The sequence below is a fragment of the Caretta caretta genome, chromosome 2, assembly GCF_965140235.1.
Source record: "Caretta caretta isolate rCarCar2 chromosome 2, rCarCar1.hap1, whole genome shotgun sequence".
NCBI classification, from domain to species: domain Eukaryota; kingdom Metazoa; phylum Chordata; order Testudines; family Cheloniidae; genus Caretta; species Caretta caretta.
The window spans coordinates 108403697-108422148 of NC_134207.1; the positions used below are offsets into that span (position 1 = coordinate 108403697).

The following is an 18452-nucleotide window of genomic DNA, read 5'->3' on the forward strand; positions in this document are numbered from 1 at the left end:
GGGTAGAGGGTAGAATTTATTTGTATATCTTATTTCTACAAGATGACATTTTTCCTGATTTATTGATGATAGCAATACTCTTGCAATTTTATTGTGATTCTCATAATATCTGGTGTTTTTCTGCATGCCTCAGCTCCTGGAATCAAGTGTTTCAGTGAGAATTTCAGCTTTCATTTTTTTAAAGTAAGTTTCTAGCCCTCATAGTTGTGGAGAAAAGCCTCAAAAGGTGAACAGAGCTCGTTTCACTGAAACAAAATCTCAAAATCTGCTCAAAATTTCAAGAGGCTCAAGTCTGCAAAACAAATAACAATCCAACTTATAAAAAAACCTCTCACAATTTTAAAGCCCTTGAAATTGGCAATCTTGGATCTTGTTTGTAGTCATTACAAATTCATATTTTCTGAAGATAAGCATGTTTCTTACTGAAAGACTAATGATGGATCTTCCTGTTTAATTATCTGTAACTATTATGAATCCTCACTTTAATTATGTTTCTTTGAAAGGTACACAACATTTTTACTCAAGTTATTATTTATTTGTACTACATTAGTATCTAGGAACTCAACCAGGACTGAGGCCCATGTGCTAGGCACTGTACAAATACATAATCAGAGACTGTCCCTGACCCAAGGAGCTTAAACAAGATAGACAGCTTGGGTGAGGCCACGGAGAAGGGAACTGACTTGAACTAGGTCATGCAGCAGGTTCACTGGCAGAGCTGGGAATGGAGCGGAGACTTCCTGAAAACATCCAGTGCTCTATCCACTAGATAATGCTACCTCCTTGAAAAGAATAGAGTTAAAAAGAACAAACAACAATTTGTGGTGTATGTGAAATGTTATTTCCCCAATAACAAAGTATTCTCACATTACTTATATAAGGCCTGATCTAATGCCCACTGAAGAGAACGGGAAGATTCACATTGATTTAAATGGGCGTTGGGTCAGGCCTATGCTGATCCCACTAAATTTGCCTTTTACAGAAATTCATGAATTTCCCACTCAACAATAACAAACAAAAGTGTTCAAATTATTTCTGTGTAACAGTTCTTTTTTCATATATTTAGAACAAAGTGAGTATGTTCTTTAATGTTCCTAGTTAGGAGGCTGAGCTACTGATGTTTCTTTGTTGTAGGCCAAAAATTACTTCAGACATGGCTGACACACCAGCGGTGACAGATGACAAACTGCAATGGTCGAACAGTTCTACTACTGAATATTTGATTTTAATATACAAAGACAAGCATCAAGAAAAAGGTTTAAGGCAGCTTCAAATGCTCAGCATCCCAAGATCAATACTTCTTCAGAGAAAACATTCCTTAACAATTTAATGGGTTTCCTACATATGCATTTACCTGCAGCTACGTAAAAGACAAATAAGCAAACACCTGCTTTTTCTTTAAAAAGAAAAAAAATCTACAAGAGAAAAAGTCTGATGTGACAACCCATTTTCCTGCTCTTGATAAAATAACCACAGCATGCAAATAGGGGCAGGATGCATCTCACTTAAACTGTGGATGAAAGGAAAGGCTTAGGGTGAGTACAAATTATTGCTCAGTTTACATCTGTTTTTTAAATAGATTTCCTCTGAAGATTTTAATCAGCACTTTATTTTTGTTCACAAAAGCTTCATTCAGTTCAGTGTTCTATTTAAACACCTCCATAATAAAAAGTAACAAGAATTGCCAGTAAAGCCAGGCTGACAGACAGCATCTTCAGTCCACCTCCTTCTTGCTGCCAAGGAAGTTGCATCACCTTCCTGGAACTCAGTGATGCTTTTTCTCGGATTCCAGCAGAAGGGCATGCTTTCAAATTCAAGCCATTTTCCAGCACATATCTGAACTCCTGTGGAGAAATGCAGGAATTAGATTAAGCTTGCATGCTAATTACATTTGATGATGTATATCAAGTACAAAGGAAATCTCCCCTTAGTAATAATGTCCCTTTTAAAGTCAAACAATACTTCAGTCTGTACTGCATCTTGAATTCTTCTTGTTTATCTCGTTCATTTCTCAGATATGGTGAAGAACTTGTGCTGATGCCATACCGAGTCAGTCTCTTCAGTGAAATTAATTTCCAAATCAATAAAACTGTTAACAGCACAGACAAATTGCTTGGCAACAATGTCAAAGAGAAGTTGTTTGGGAGGGTGTCTTTTTTTGTTTTGCTACCCTCCCACTCTTTGGTTCCTTCAAATGGGACTGTATAGCTAGCAATACAGGGAAACAACAACATTACCATTTTTTCCACAGCAGGGCCCTGCAAATGTCAACCATTTTGTCTATCCCTGGTGTGCTATCTCAGTGATGTTCTGAAGTCCTCCCCCAGCACTTTCCCCCTGACCCTCACGAGGCAGCTGTGCTAAAACACTCACCTTCTTGTTCATATTGAGTCTCAAGGTCCCCTGCTAGGGCTGCTATTACCACTGTCAACGTGATTAAAAGCACCAACAGTTCTCACTAGCGGCAGGATCTATACTGTAGCATGGTTAGGCACGCTGAGTCGCCATTTCAGGCTTAATTTTACCATTCAGACGTAAAGCTAACGGAAGTGTTCCTACTGCAACAACATATCTAGTTCAACAGAGTTTTATGGTTAAAAATCAGTGTCTGTTTAAATGCCATCAGAATACATCAGCAAGAAGGTGTAAATGATGGAAAACAGTATAAAACAAAAAAGGTTTACTAATATGTTGTCATAAGATTTAATTTTTTCATTCTGTTTATTTTGGCTTCTGCTTGGTTTATGTTACATTTTTTCCTAGACTCATTTTCTTTCTTTCAAGAATTTCTTTAATAAATTGGAATGAACCACTTGGATTTTAACTTCCTGAAATCTCCCATTTTAAAATATTTTTGGAGAGTCACCTTTTGCCCCTCACTTTTTCCACCTGGGCATCATTACCTTTGCTTTCCACTTGTACTACCAAGTGCCTGTCTGAACAATCATACAGTACATTCCTAAGCAGCTGTAACAAGGTTGTGTGCATGTTTGTCCATGGCTAATGTAGCTCCTGACTCAATACAACAAATATTACCAACGGAAGGTGCCTGCCCACATCTAAGTGGGACAGCACAACCTAAATAGTTGACTTGCAGCCTGCTTCCTTTATCCACTCCAGGATTAAATACTGTTATAGTATTTGTGGAATGAAAATTATTATAACTGCTTAGATAAACAAATATCAAAGGGGCAAAATGACAGCCTCAGGTAAGTGCTTTAACATCTGAGGTGTTGTTAATTCAGAGTGCACGCAATGCTAGTTGGAGGATTACTGACCATGTAACCTGTGAAATGAAGATGACTTGCTACATGTACAGTAGGTAAAAGATTGTCAGGAAGGAAGCAGAAATAAGTCGACAAGTATATTGGGACATAGTGCTTTCCAGTTAAAGCATGAAAACTAAAGGATTCCAGGACTGCATCACTACATTGTGAAGAATGTGTTCGCTTTTCACCACAAAATATTTTATGTGTTGACGGATATTGCTCTGTACTGATAGGTAGAATAATTAAAATCTATTCCTAAGGAATCTAAAAAACTAATAATTGGCTACAGCTATTTTATTTCAAGAGTCAAAGCTACTTAACCTTTACATGCAAAATAAACTGGAAACCACAGAAAACCTATTATTAAGGTTTTTATTTATCTGAAACAAGCTACCCAGTAATATACTCGTTTTTAAGATTGGTCAAAGTTGGAGGAAAACCTCTCTTCGCCTCAGACTGCATGTGTTCAAAATTCTACTCATCTGAGGCAAATCATTTCTTTTCATGGCCACATAAAATATTAGGTGTTTTTCATACTGTCGGTTAGGTAGATTGTGCAAACAATCAAAACAATTTATGATCTGCATTGCTGTGTATGATGGCCGGCCGCAGACACATCCCTCCTATTCCCAGCCCCAACCCCCACACACTCCCAACACCACGACTTGCGAGAGGAAATCTCCCCCAATCAAAACCCAGGTTATTAGGGTCCTTTTAGGCCTGCCACTCTGGCCCTTTTATCTCGCATGGATGGATTGGAAGGGGATAAGAATCTCACTTGTATTTGACAGAACGATTCCAATAAGTCTGATTACTGAGCTCACTTACAATCCTGCATTGCACTAAGTTTATATGGTGGGATATACCATAGTGTCTTGTTTGTGAGAATCTTGATCAAACATGGATTTACTTCCAAGAAAATCTTCAAGGCACATATGTAAGATTCTGAGTTGGTCTAACTTTCACCGTACATAATCTGCATCCAGTGGAAGTATAACATTTCCTTAAATCTAGTTTGAATGGATTTTCATAAACTGCAGGAATTGCAAAAAAGTACTGTATAATGCAATCAAGTGAAACTCAATAGGAATAAAGCTAGACAAGAGCCTGTTTTTCATCTGAAAAACATTTGGATCAAATACACAGGCAACTTTATTATGCTTTTATAATCACGTAGCATATGTATAAAAAGTTGTGTGCCATAACTGAGTCTTGATATTATTTTCCAGACACAAGCAGTTCAGAATTAAAACTGTTGGTAAGCTCATAATTAATAGAAATATTGCTCCCATTAATGAGAGAGAGAAGGGGAAAAAAGTGGGAAGAAATTATCAAACACAAATGCAAAAACAGCCACTGTGAGTCCAGCATCTTGTATTTCCACTGAATTAAGTCTTTCATCTTATTTTGGCAACAGCAAAGTAAACACAAGACTTTGCTAATAAGGTATAATATAAATTATTAAACCATCTAGCATATGATCAAATGCATTTCAGATTATTTTTTGAATAATTCTGCCCTGACAACTGCCAGGAGTAATATATTTTGCATGCTCTTGTACAGCCACATTGATTGCTGTCTTTCTGATGCTCTAGTCCCTGACTGAAATACATACTTCAAAACTGAAGGTTTGGCATCTGTCAGTCACAGCCTACCTTTTTTTTTTTGGGGGGGGGGGGGGGCAAGATCTCACTTCATGTTTGTCAACAAAGACCTGATAGCTACTCTTCAGCTGTGAGCTGAGGTTTTAACGGATTCAAAACATTTCTTATATGCAAATTTCTTTTATGGTTCAGGGTATTGTTAGAACTTGAAGTGTTAGCTAACTACAGTAAAAAATTATTTGACTGAATATATCTCAAGATAAATTAGACTGCTGATTTTTTTATTCCAACCATGCAGTACTATAGGGTTTCTCAAACTTTATTGCACCGCGACCCTCTTCTGACAACCAAAATTACTACACGACCCCGGGAAGGGGGACCAAAGCCTGAGCCCAGCACCCCAGGCAAGGGGGCCAAAGCCCAAGTCCCGCTTCCCTGGGGGGCACCTAAGCTTGAGGGCTTCACCCCTGGGAAGTGGGGCTCAGACTTTGGCTTCAGCCCTGACTCCCATCAAGTCTAATGCCAGGAGTTAGCGACTCACTTTGGGGACCCAACCCACAGTTTGAGAACCGCTGCTGTACTACATACACACTTGTACCACTTTGTCAAAAAATAGAGATCTTATATAATCAAGCACAACAAGCATATGTGAAAAATTAAAAGAAAAAATGTTAAAATATGCATTATGCATCATATGCTATTTGAACCACAAACACTTGTTTGTGGCTCTTATATTTTGGAAGCATTTTCATTATTTTCAAAGCAAACAATTACAAAAAGGTCCTACAGAATATATAAGAAAATCATATCCCTGCTATCAAATTCTACTGGATAGTTATAAAAATGATAAAAGGGTAACATTTCTTATTTGATTCTATAGATTTATAGAAGTAATTTCTATACAACCCCATTACACATTTTTATAGAGCCCCCACATGTTTAATCTCTACCAAATTCTATAGGCTTTTTCCCTAAGGCCAGGTTATGATCTTAAGAGTTGAAAATAATCTGCATATAAATAAATTATCTTTTTCCAAATGTCATTACATAATCCTCACAATGCTAACAACATGTGGCATCCTTGCCATTGTGCATCTCAAGTAACATGCAGTACTATCTAGTTGGAAACAGAAAAAAAATGAATGCAAAAAAAGTAGTTTCTGTTGCAACTTTTCAGTTCCCTAACTTAAGTGTGTTTGGGGCAGCTGATGTGCCATATGTTTCCATCTGTAAAATCTCACCATCCTCTAACCTAAGAACTGACTGATTCCAGATGCCCATTCAAAGCTAGGTTAAAGTTTGCCTATTCATTACAAGAAATGGGAAGTCTTGAAAAATAACCAAAACAGCAAGGCCCTTTTGAAAGAGGAATTTCACTTTGTTTATTCTTTTCATTACGTACGTAGGAAGGGCAGGGGGAGAGAATTGGACACAGGGTAAAATATATAATTAATATATATTTGTTCTCAGTAGAAGGAACAGAGGGAGCCTCACCACATTTTGGTAATATGCTTTGATTCTTACTCAATTCCAGAAGGAAAATAAATTAATGAAAGCATCGTACAAATAGACTGCAATCTGTAAACCTGTCTTATTATCCATAGATAACATCCAAATCACTGAATCTGACCCGGTCAACTCAGGTCATGACTACCACTAGAAGCTTGCCTGTGGACAAACACAAACAAATGTTTATTTGATAATGAGGGGTCATGCAGAGACTGATTTTAAGCTACAGTGTGTCAGTTTCTCTCAGATCTAACAGTTTCTCTGAGATTCATTGTCCATTATGAAGATCAATTTTTGTTCTGCCCTGCCCTAGCCCCACACGTCAAGACTGCAGCCACATCTTGATGCTTCTTCTTCCATAACATTTCCAAGATCTGGCCTTTTCTTTCTGTCAATATAGCTGCCACACTCCTAAGCCCTCAACTCCCATCAACCTACTCCTCTCTGAAATTGTCCATGCTGTGTGTCTGCCTCAGGCTGAATTTTTATGAATAAATGAAAAGATCTGATAAGGAGCTAGGAGAGAACTGGGACATGCTGGGTAAAGAGAGTGGGAAACTGAATAAGGAGCCCAGTAGGTAGATTGGGACTAGCAGCTGGTGGAAACAGGAATGTGGATGGGGGGGAGGGGAGTGGGTCAGAAATACATGTTCGATAAGGAGCCGTAAGGGGAGGAATTGGGATTGGCTGGACAAGGAGACTGGAATGGGGAGTCTGGAGGAGTAAGACTGGGCAGAGAGACTGGGACTGGAATGAGAAGCCAGAGCGGTGAACACTGGGACTGGCAAGGTAAGCAGAATGGGACTGGGATGTGGAATATGTTGGTGGGGAGCTTTGCTAGTTAGGAAATGCCAGAATTAATTTTGGACTCCTTGTATGTATGTATGCATGATATGATACAGTTTTTAATTATATGATCACATAATTTTTTTCCACATGAACTCTAACTCATTCAGTGCACAGAACGTATGGTGCTCAATTAATGAGGAGCTGTTCAATTTTTCTGTTTTGATAATGTACACACACAAGGGGGCTGAAATGAGTTTGCCCAGGCAGCCTTAACTCTGGCACTTTTATTCCTGTGCTGACCTTTATGTGATCCCCCATATTCACTTAGATATTCTTTTATAGTACATATAGTTAGGATTTTAAATTCTTAGATTTTTATTTTTTCTTTACACATACCAGAGTTCACAAGGTAGGACAGACCTTAAATCTTTTCATCTCAATCCTGAACTTCCTGTGAATATAGACACTGAAACTGCAAAATCTAAAATACTAAAGCTACCTTTCTGATATCCTACTCTTCTTTGTATTATGATAGTGCCTAGAGGCTGCAGTTTCACTTTACAAACGTAACAAAGGGTCTGTCTTCACTTCTAGATGGAGGTATAAATTCCAGCTTGAGGAGACAAACCTGTCACAATTCTGATCAAGCTACTGTTAAAAATAGAGTGTAGCCATAGTAGCAAGAGTGGCAGGAGGGACTACCTGCCCCAAGTATGTACGTAGCGTCTTGGATGGGTATTTGCTTAGGGCAGCTAACCCCACTCACAGCACCATGGCTACACTATTTTTAGTGCACTGGCTCAATCACAGCTAGCATGGGTAAATCTCCTTATGCTGGAATTTGCCCCTCCAGGGTGATGTTCAGACACACCCAAAGATATGGTTCCTGCACTACAGAGTTTACTATCTAAGTGTAAGACTATAAACTAGAGATGGATAAAGCACAATCGGGAGAAGCGTAAGAAAACAGTGTGATGATATTGGTTGCCACAGAAACCAGTGCTCCCAACAAACAAACTGCCATTGTGAAAAAGCTATGTCCCATTCCTCCCAGCCTCCTGTACTGCAGAAGAATCTGCTCACAGTGGCACAGTCTATCATTATGTAGCAGTCAGTGATTAGACTTAATAAGCTCATCAAAAATGTTTTTTAGTATCAATAGGTTGCTAAGACTGACACAGGTAATTCTTCCACTCTGTTGGTTGGCCACATTAGACCTTTTAAAAAATGTTCATGTGCAAACATAATCAGTTCCTGTCAAACACATATAATCTCACTGGTTCTAGGCAACATAATTCCTTGTAAAATCAGAGAAGCTGGATCAATGCGAGTCTCTTCTGTTGTTTTACAATTTAGCAGGGATTCTGGGGCTTACTCATTCAACTCATTTCTCCCACCTTTTTGAAACCCTTTGAAGAAATATTACTGAAATTAGTTAATACTGAAGCTTCTCATCAGGAGTAGAAAAGAAGAAAGTAAGAGAAAAACACAGGAGAGATACTGAAAATGATAAACATATGAGGTGTTTTTAGGGAAAAGGAATATTACAACCTCGTGACCTTGGCTGATTTAATCTTTCAGAAATTGCTATGTTTGGATTAAATACCCCTTCGTGTTATTTCATTTAAATTAAAAAGGCATCACAGTAGCCACTTCTCTTTTCACTCCACAAGGCACTTTCTGAGAAGAAGTGGTATAATCTGTTCCTTTTAGGCTATTGAGAATTATACATCTCGCCCTTCCCCCCTGTCGTCCTATGACAGAACCTCTGATTGTGTTACAGCATCCTCAGTGCCCCTTCCTGTGAGAAACATGAGGTAAATGTCTTGTTGACTGGTTCAGAAGGTTAAAGAATTCCTGACAATCAAGGCATCACTTTTACCACCTTTCCAAGGAACAGATTACAGACTTTGAAAGAATTATCAGTTTGATAGATATACATTCATAAAGATCCTTTTTGTAAAATGATCTTGCTACATGATACTACTACTACTTTGCACCTATCTGGCAATTTATATTTGAGGATTTCAAAGCATTTTACAAACAGGAATAAATTAAGTCTCACAACACCCTTGTTATCTTAAATCTAAGTAAATCAATGCACAGAAAGGTTAAGTGACTTGCCCATGATCACACAGCAAGTCAGTGTCAGAACCAGGAAGAAGACCCAGATTACCTAATTCCTAGTCCTGCGGTTTAACCACTAGACAAAGCTCCTTTCCTGGTGACCAATAATCTATACAGTAGGTGTCATACACAGGTACCCAGTTTTCCTGTATTGTGCTATGTTTTGATTTAGCATTTATGCTTCAGTAGTATCTATTTACCGTGAGTATTGTGAATGTGTCGTTAAGAGAAGATTAAGTACAAATGAATATACTTCATTTGGAAAAGGAAGCAGAAAGAGCATTGTACCGTATGGGGTGGGGAACTCTGCCAGGTCTGTCATGAAATATGGAATGACAGGGTTTAAGGCCAGAAGGGATCACCAGATCATCTAGTCTGTCCTCCTGTATATCATAGGCCACCAACGCCATCCAAAACCCAACAACTGGAATTAGACCAAAGTATTAAAGTCCTCAGGAGACTAAAGTATTGTGCGTCACATGGACAGAACAGGAGGGACCGAGGTGCACCTCTGGAAATGGCTCATCTGCATGTTTTACCCCAGATGCTGTAAAAGTGTGTTTACAATTTTATCAGGTTCTCCATGTTTTGATTCTTGTACAATCCAATGGCTTGTCTACATGAACATTTAGTTTGCAGTAAGCTGGGATATGAATCTACCCTGCATTAACCTGCCACACTGTTCCTTACGCACCCTAACAGTTCCTTGGTGCACTTTGATCTATCCCACTTTGAAACAGAAGCAGATCAAAGCCCATGAAGGAACTTGGTGAGCATGGTCCACAGGGACACTTAGTGTTCCACAGGTTAGTGCAGGGTAGAGTCAGACTCCAGCTGGCTGCAAAGGAGAGCAATAACCTTGTGCAATAACTGGAGTTGTCTGAGATGTCTCTCTCTATGGGTGCTCCACTTCAGATGAGCTCATGCCCCTTGCGCCTTTAATTGGAATTTTTTGGTAGTAATACCCTTTTGGCTCACACATTCTCTCTATGGTTCTTTGTGCCCTGCGCCAAGGATACATAGGGATGCACGGGTGAACCACCCTCAGTTCCTTCTCTACCATGAAGTCCTTAGAGGAAACTCTGGAGCAGATGGGAAGGAGGGCAAGTAGTGGAGCACTCATAGGGGGACACATCTCGAAGAACTCAAGTTACTGCACAAGGTGAATAACCTCTTCTTCTTCTTCTAGTACTGTCCCTATAGGTGCTCCACTTCCAGTGGCTACTAGCAGTATCCCTCACCTGGGGACGGGGGCTTCGGAGCCAAGTCCAAGACTGAAGACAATGGTGCATTTCCAATGGCAGCACCTGAACTACAAGTCTGGACTGCTACATTGTGCTTGGAAAGGTATGTATGGAAGTCTGAGTGAGAGCCTTACAAATTTCTACAATAGGAACACTCTTGAGTAATGCCACTGATGTAGATCCTGTGGAATGGGCCAACATCCTAGGAGGAGGCTGTATGTCTGCAGTGTCATACACAATATAACATAATCAGAAATCTACCTGGAAAGTCTCTGGGTGGAAATCACTGAACCTTTACACCTATCTGCAACAGTCACAAACCAGCTGGGTGATTTCCTAAGCCTTAGTTCTGTCCAAATAAAAGGCTAACATCTGCAGTCTGTAAAATGGGTTCCTCTATGGACTTATGTGGCTTTGAGGAAAAAACCAAAGATGGATAACTTGGTTGATGTGAAACTTGGACATCTTCGACAAAAATTTAGGGTATGAGCATAATGAGACATTGTCCTTTAAAAATACTGTAAATGGAGGGTCTGCCATTAGAATCCCTATTTCCCCACCCTGTGAGCAGAGGTGCTAGTTACCAAAACAATTGTCTTCTGAGATAAATTTATGAGGAAAAAGGTGGCCATTGACTCAAAAGGGGGGTGGGTGGGGATGGGACACACCTATAAGGCATCTAAATACTAAATACAAATCCTAGATAGGAGTGGGTTCCTTAACTCGGGGGAATAGGTTCCCCAATCCTCTGAGAACCCTTACAGTTGTAAGATGAAGACTTGAGAATGAAAGGCTGTTAAAACCATCAGTGAACACTGATTGAGCTTATAGACAATCCTGTTTTTTTTTAGCTCCAGGAGGTAATCAAGGACAAACAAGAGGGAAGAGTGAGCAGGTGAACATTTCTCTGGACACACCAAAGGCTTAACCTTTTCCACTTGTGAAGGAAAGTGCATCTCATGGACTCTTTCCTATTGTTCAATAATCCTGTTGTAGCTCCTTAGAACGAATAGATGCTAGTCCTGTGAACCATCAAGGAGCCAAGTTTGAGACAAAGAATCTTCGGGTTGGAGTGAAGAGTTCAAATGGTATCTTGGCAAAGAAAATGAGGAATGAATGGAAAGCTGAATGCCTGACAAACAGCTATGTGAAACAGGTAAGGATACTATATTTGTCTGGACCACGTTGGGACTATGAATATTGTCCTGGGCTTTGTGGTGCTTGATCTTGTTTATCACTTTCAGAATCTGGGTGTTGGGGGAAACACATATAAAAGGCCTCTTGTCCATGGAACAAGGAAGATGTCTTTTCAAAAGGGAAAACTCAATTCCCCCTTGAGCAAAAATGTTTGCATTTCTTGCTGGTCACAGTGGCAAAGAGGTCTACTTTTGGAATTCCCCAAATCACAAAGATTAAACTGAGAGACTGAGAATCTGATAATCCAACTTCCATTTGCTGTCCTGGGAGAAGTACCTGCTGAGTTTGCCTGCTAACCTGTTTTATATCCCTGGAAGGTAAGCTGTTGAAATATGGATGCAAGGGGCTATTCATCAGTTCCAGAGCTTTAATACTTCAGCACAAAGGGAAGGAGATGAGGCCCCTCCTTATTCGTTGATATAGAACGTGAAAGCTATGTTGTCTGTCAGGATCTTTATGCACCTGCTTCTGATTATAGGCAAAAAGAGGATACAGACATTCCTGACTGCCCTCAGCTCGAGAAAGCTGATGTGCAGGTGTGTCACCTGGGCAGACCATTTACCCTGAGAGGTGTGGGTCCTCAAATGCCCTCTCCACCCTATCAGGAATGCATCTGCAATTACAGTGATAGAGGGAGGAGGCTGAACAAACAGAATACCCTCACATAAAATGTCTGGGTCCTTTCACTGATTGAGTGTGTCTCATACCTGATCAGGGACCGACACCAACTTGCTCAGGCAGTGGTTGTTTCGTGTATAAACAGTCCTGAGTCAGCCTTGGAAACATCCAAGGCAGAGCCTGGCATATAGTTCCACAAAGGTGCAGGTTGCCATGAGTCTAAGTAAATGAAGACAACTTACTGATGTTTGTGGGCTGATTTAAATCTTTGAGGCGAGATTTGCTAACACTGAGAATCTGTTGTAGGGAAGATAAGCCCTGTCTGATATAGCATTAATATTAACTCTATTCTTCGTACCATGCTCAAAGTGGATTTCTTTAATGTTGAGCTGCAAACAACTCGCAGAACAGAGATCTCATCATCTTTATGGCATCAAAAGCTACATTGTAAGACTGGTTGTTGAGAAGACAGTCGCTGAGTTATGAAAAAATGATTATCACCAGATGTCGAAGGTAAGCTGCTCCAGCACTTCTGAGAACACTCTTGGGGCAGGCAAAAGGCCGAACTGGAGCACTCAATACTGAAAGTGATCCTGACCTACTTAAAAAAGAAGGGACTGTTTATGAGATGAATTAATTGCAATATGAAAACAGTCATCCTGAAGGTCAAGACCCAAAAACTAATCCTCTGCTTCTAATGATGGAATTATAGCTGCAAGAGACACCATCCTGAATTTTTGTGACTTCACAAAACAGTTACGGAGTCTCAGATCTAAATCAGTCTCCACCATTCCATTGTTCTTCAGGACAAAAAAACAGCTGGAATAAAAACCCCGCCCTCTATGCTGACATGGACGTGGTTCTACAGCACCTATTGACACAAGGGAGTCAATTTCTTGCATTAAGAGGTACTCGTGAGAGGGGTCCCTGAAAAGGGACAGGAAAAGGGGTGGGTGGGTATATGGGAGAGAGGTAAAATGGATAGTGTACCCCAATCTCATAACCTCCAACATCCATTTATTTGATGTGATTCTCTCCCAAGCAGATAGAAAGTGGGAGAGATGGTCTCCAAAAGGTGGAAGGTGGATAGAATGGTGTAGATGCAGTTTGTTCTTGTGGAGTTGTTCCATGCCCTCAGCCAGCCCATCTAAACTGATACTTAGATGATAAGGGCTCAGTAGTAGATGTAGAGGAAGCAGGTGGTCTCTTCTTCCGGAACCTTGACTTCTTCCCGGATGGTTAATAAGGTCAGCCGATGCTCAATAAAGGTGGTAAATTTGGCATAATTTGAGTGATTGTATGTTGCCACGACAGCTCAATAGTTCACAATCCTAAATTAAAGAGTCAAGGATTAATAGGTTTTTCTGCCGAACAGATCAAGGCATATTTGGTTCTTAACATATGGTGTGGCCTTCATATGGTGTTGTCTGCCACACTCATTCACTGCTTTCATAAACAGGGCATTCAGTGCTGGATGAGTATTGAACAAAAATTTAGGGTTCTTAGCCAGGACTTTTTACACGGTGGTGGTATTATCACAGGGGTCTGCCAGATGGATTTGGCAGGATCCAACAGGGGCTTATTAATAAGCAGGGCAACTCAGGTAGAGGGAGTGCACTGAAGGATATTGAGCAACTTATGTTGCAACTCCCTGACATCTTCCAAGGGAATCTGCAATGTGTTTAATTAATTCCTGGAAATAGCTGAGGTCATCTGCCATAGTTGGTGTGGGAGGCATAACTGATCCATCTGGGGAAGACGAAGAAGTATTTGTTTCAAGAGTAGCCTCTTTATCTTCCCTGGCCTTTTGCTTCTCAAAGGATTCTCGTGCCTGAGGTAGAGGAGGAGGGATAGTTTGAGTATGGGAGCATCTTTCCTGGTAGTCCCCAGAAGAAAGATTAGGAGTATGGAAAAGTTACTGCTGATATGCAGGCAAAGGATCCCAGTATGGCTACTGTGGGGGGAGGGTGGTCCAAAAGTAATCGGGGGTGGCATCCACTGGTGCTCAAACCAGTTCGGTGGAACACAGGTTCATTATTGGTGTAACGCTCCCCTCTTTTCAAAAGTCTCAGGTGGGAAATCCCTTGTCTGAAGAGCAGGTGAATCTTAGATTGAGACATGTGAATTGGAAGAGAGGGAGCCCCAGAACTCTCTGAAGGTGTTGGAGAATCAAGCAGTACCAGGGAAATATCCCATCTCTGAAACTGTGCCTGTCTTGATACTGATAACCTTTTGGTAACCACTAAAATGGGAGTTTTTGATTCCTCCAAAACAAGCAAGTTCTGGGAGAATCTGAACTTCTGTGTACTGAGGGGAGGTTTGAAGGACAGGGCACCATTCCATTTTTGGTATTGAGGATATAAGTCATTCTGAAAAGTCCCTTCTTGCTAAAGTAGTTGGTACTGATGAGGATGCCTGGAGAGGCATCAAGACCATATGAGAAGTGTGTCTTCCTAGTACCGAGGCCTTCTTAGTGGTTGATTTTGATGCAGATAGAACTGAAGGAGCTGTGGGTACTGTTCTCTTAGAGACGGAATGCGTCATTGATGCAGTGTCCTGCTTCTGCAGTAACAAAGGTCTTGGTACCAACGCATGCTTGTTGCTCTTTTTCTCAGATGAGCCCAGAGCTCTAGACATAGGATCGGTACCAAGAGTGTCTGGAGCCTCAACTGTATCCAGAGTGGATCGAGAGGTCTCTGCAGTGGTCTTGCTTTGTGGGGACTGAGGTCTTTTTGAGGTAGTCTCCTGCAGAGAATGGCTCCACTTTCTATGGGTCTTCTCTGGATTTGCCTTAGGTAGACCCACATGAACGTGCTAAAGTTGATGGAGGTCTGTGTTCACTCAGGTTTCAGAGTAGCAGCCATGTTAGCCTGTATTCGCAAAAAGAAAAGGAGTACTAGTGGCACCTCAGAGACTAATAAATAAATTGGTTAGTCTCTAAGGTGCCACTAGTACTCCTTTTCTTTTTGTGTTCACTCAGAGATTGATGTGCAGGGATGGGTCTTCTGGCTCGGATCTGAGGTCTGCTGGAGAGTCTCAGTTTTAATAAAGCAGGCTAATGCACATCTTGAAGCCAAGGCAGAAGAAACTGAGGGTGGTTTGCCCATGTAACCATATTTAGGTTTGGGGCATGGCACAAGGAAGTGCAGGGCTCATGTGTGGGCCAAAACTACTAAACTACTAAAAAATAAAGGGAAAGCAGCATTTTTCTTCTGCATAGTAAAGTTACAAAGCTGTATTAAGTCAGTGTTCAGCTGTAAACTTTTGAAAGAACAACCATGACGTTTTATTCAGAGTTACATTTCAGAATTACAAATAACCTCCATTTCTGAGGTGTTCATAACTCTCAGGTTCTACTTTACCAAAAATCTCCAATTAAAGGCACAAAGGGTGTGAGCCTGAAGTGGAGCACTCATCAGAACCTTACTCAAAGAAGAACTAAATGTCTATGTAGACAAGCCCTTAAAGTGCTTTTAGCATTTAAAGCCTGTTCTATATTCTCACTCAGCATCTTTATATCTTAAGATAGTTGTGAACTGGGTGGCCTTTATTCTGCCTTTGCATTAATGTATTTAATTAAAAAATGACTTACTACTGGCTACTTGTGACCTCAGTAATAATAAAAAGTTGAAGAACGTACTGAGTGCACATTCAGTAATGTTAGCTAAGGAACAGGATAGATTAAAGCTGTCATATAACCTAGTAGCATTAGAAAAAGTTGTGACAATTTCAGCTTGTTCTTAATAAAACAAATACAGTAATTGGTGAAATTCACATACTTTATTAATTTTGGGAAGAAGTACCTATGTGCACAGACTGTTGTTTTATTTACATCCTTTATACTCTCTCAGAATAACAAGATTTAGCTGGGAGATTTATAGCTCTCACCTCTGTAATTCCAAAAACTCAGGTTTTTAATTATGCTTGGGAGAGTAGCGAGGGACTTAGTCAGTTTTCTGGTACTTAGTGGGCTGACATAACTCCACTAGCAGGGATGACGCACATCAATACAAATACTAAATAGCATTAATATTGCTGTTCCTGTAACCTGAACATCGGAGGCATTAGACAAAAAAGTACATGGATTTTTCATGTTACAAAATTTCATTTTTAAGTACAGGCACTTTTAGATTTGTTTACACTTCCAACTATTTTTACCAGGGCTGTTGATTAATCGCAGTTAACTCACGTGATTAACTTTAAAAAATTAATCACGATTCATCACCGTTTTAATCGTACTGTCAAAGAACAGAATACCAATTGAAATTTATTAAATATTTTGGATGTTTTTCTACATTTTCCTATATATACTGTATTCTGTTTTAATTGAAATCAAAATGGACTTTTTTATTACAAATATTTGCACTGTAAAAAAGGTAAACAAGAGAAATAGTATTTTTCAATTCACCTCATACAAGTACTGTAGTGCGATCTCTTTGTCGTGAAAGTGAAACTTACAAATGTAGACTTTTTTTGTTACATAACTGCAATCAAAAACAAAACAATATAAAACTTCAGAGCCTACAAGTCCACTTGGTCCTACTTCTTGTTCAGCCAATCGCTCAGACAAACAAGTTTGTTTACATTTACAGGAGATAATGCTGCCCTCTTCTTATTTACAATGTCACCACAAAGTGAAAAGAGACATTTGCATGGCACTTTTGTAGCCGGCATTGCATGGTATTTACATGCCAGATATGCAAACATCCGTATGCTTCTTCATGCTTTGGCCACCATTCCAGAGGACATGCTACCATGCAGATGATGCTTGTTAAAAAAATGTGTTAATTAAATTTGTGACTGAATTCCTTGGGGGAGAACTGAATGTCCCCTGCTCTGTTTTACTCGCATTCTGCCATATATTTAATCTTATAGCAGTCTCGGATGATGACCCAGCACATGTAATTCATTTTAAAAACACTTTCACCGCAGATTTGACAAAACACAAAGCAGGTACCAATGTGAGAATAGTTACAGCACTCAGCCCAAGGTTTAAGAAGCTAAAGTGCCTTCCAAAATCTGAGAGGGACGAGATGTGGAACATGCTTTCAGAAATCTTAAAAGAGCAACACTCCAATGCAGAAACTACAGAACCCGAACCACCAAAAAGAAAGAAAGAAAATTAACCTCTGGCTGGTGGCATCTGACTCAAATAATGAAAATGAACATGTGCCGGTCCACACTACTTTGGATTGTTATCGAGCACAGTCCATCATCAGTCTGGACGCATGTCCTCTAGAATGGTGGCTGAAGCATGAAGGGACATATGAAACTTTAGCACATCTGGCACATAAATATCTTGCAATGCTGGCTACAACAGTGCCATGAGAACGCCTGTTGTCAATTTCAGGTGACATTGTAAACAAGAAGTGGGCAGCATTATCTCCTGCAAAAGTAAACAAACTTATTTGTCTGAGCGATTGGCTGAACAAGAAGTAGGACTGAGTGGACTTGCAGATTCTAAAATTTTACATTGTTTTATTTCTGAATGCAGGTTTTTTGTATATAATTCTACATTTGTAAGTTCAACTTTCATGATTAAGAGACTTCACTACAGTACTTGTATTAGGTGAATTGTAAAATACTATTTCTTTTGTTTTTTTACAGTGCAAATACTTGTAATAAAAATAAATATAAAGCGAGCACTATACACTTTGTATTCTGTGTTGTAATTGAAATCAATATATTTCAAAATATAGAAAACACCCAAAATATTTAAATAAATGGTATTCTATTATTGTTTAACAGTGCGATTAATCGCACAATTAATTTTTTTAATTGCTTGACAGCCCTAATTTTTACTAATATATATTGTATTGTAATGCAGTATAGAGCATTTGGGTAACTCCAAAAGTACTCACTACTTCAGTTTGAGGTTGACATGTGTTTACTTAAAAGCACTGATTTCTTAGAACATTTTTTGACTACAAAGTATTCAGCAAAGCTTTTTTACTCTATCTGTGAACTGTTCAAGACGATGGTTCAAGGAGGAGTTAGAGTCCAAGCTGAGTTTGTTTACACTGAGCTCATAAAGAAAGTCAAATGATATAACCTTTTATACTCCTGTTGTCTGCTGTTCACCATGTTGTTGGGTG

At 39.7% G+C, this 18452-nt stretch overlaps 1 protein-coding gene across 4 annotated transcripts in view; it reads right to left on the reverse strand.

Moving 5' to 3' along the window:
• Positions 1 to 1198: 1198 nt before the first annotated feature.
• Positions 1199 to 18452, reverse strand: part of CDKAL1 (CDKAL1 threonylcarbamoyladenosine tRNA methylthiotransferase) — a 685215-nt gene continuing 667961 nt past the window's right edge. For all 4 annotated transcript variants that reach the window (XM_048839973.2, XM_048839974.2, XM_075125356.1 and 1 more), the window contains one exon: positions 1199 to 1844. In XM_048839973.2, the coding sequence (XP_048695930.1) occupies positions 1650 to 1844 (195 nt within the window). In that variant the 3' untranslated portion in view covers positions 1199 to 1649. The remainder of the gene's footprint in view (positions 1845 to 18452) is intronic.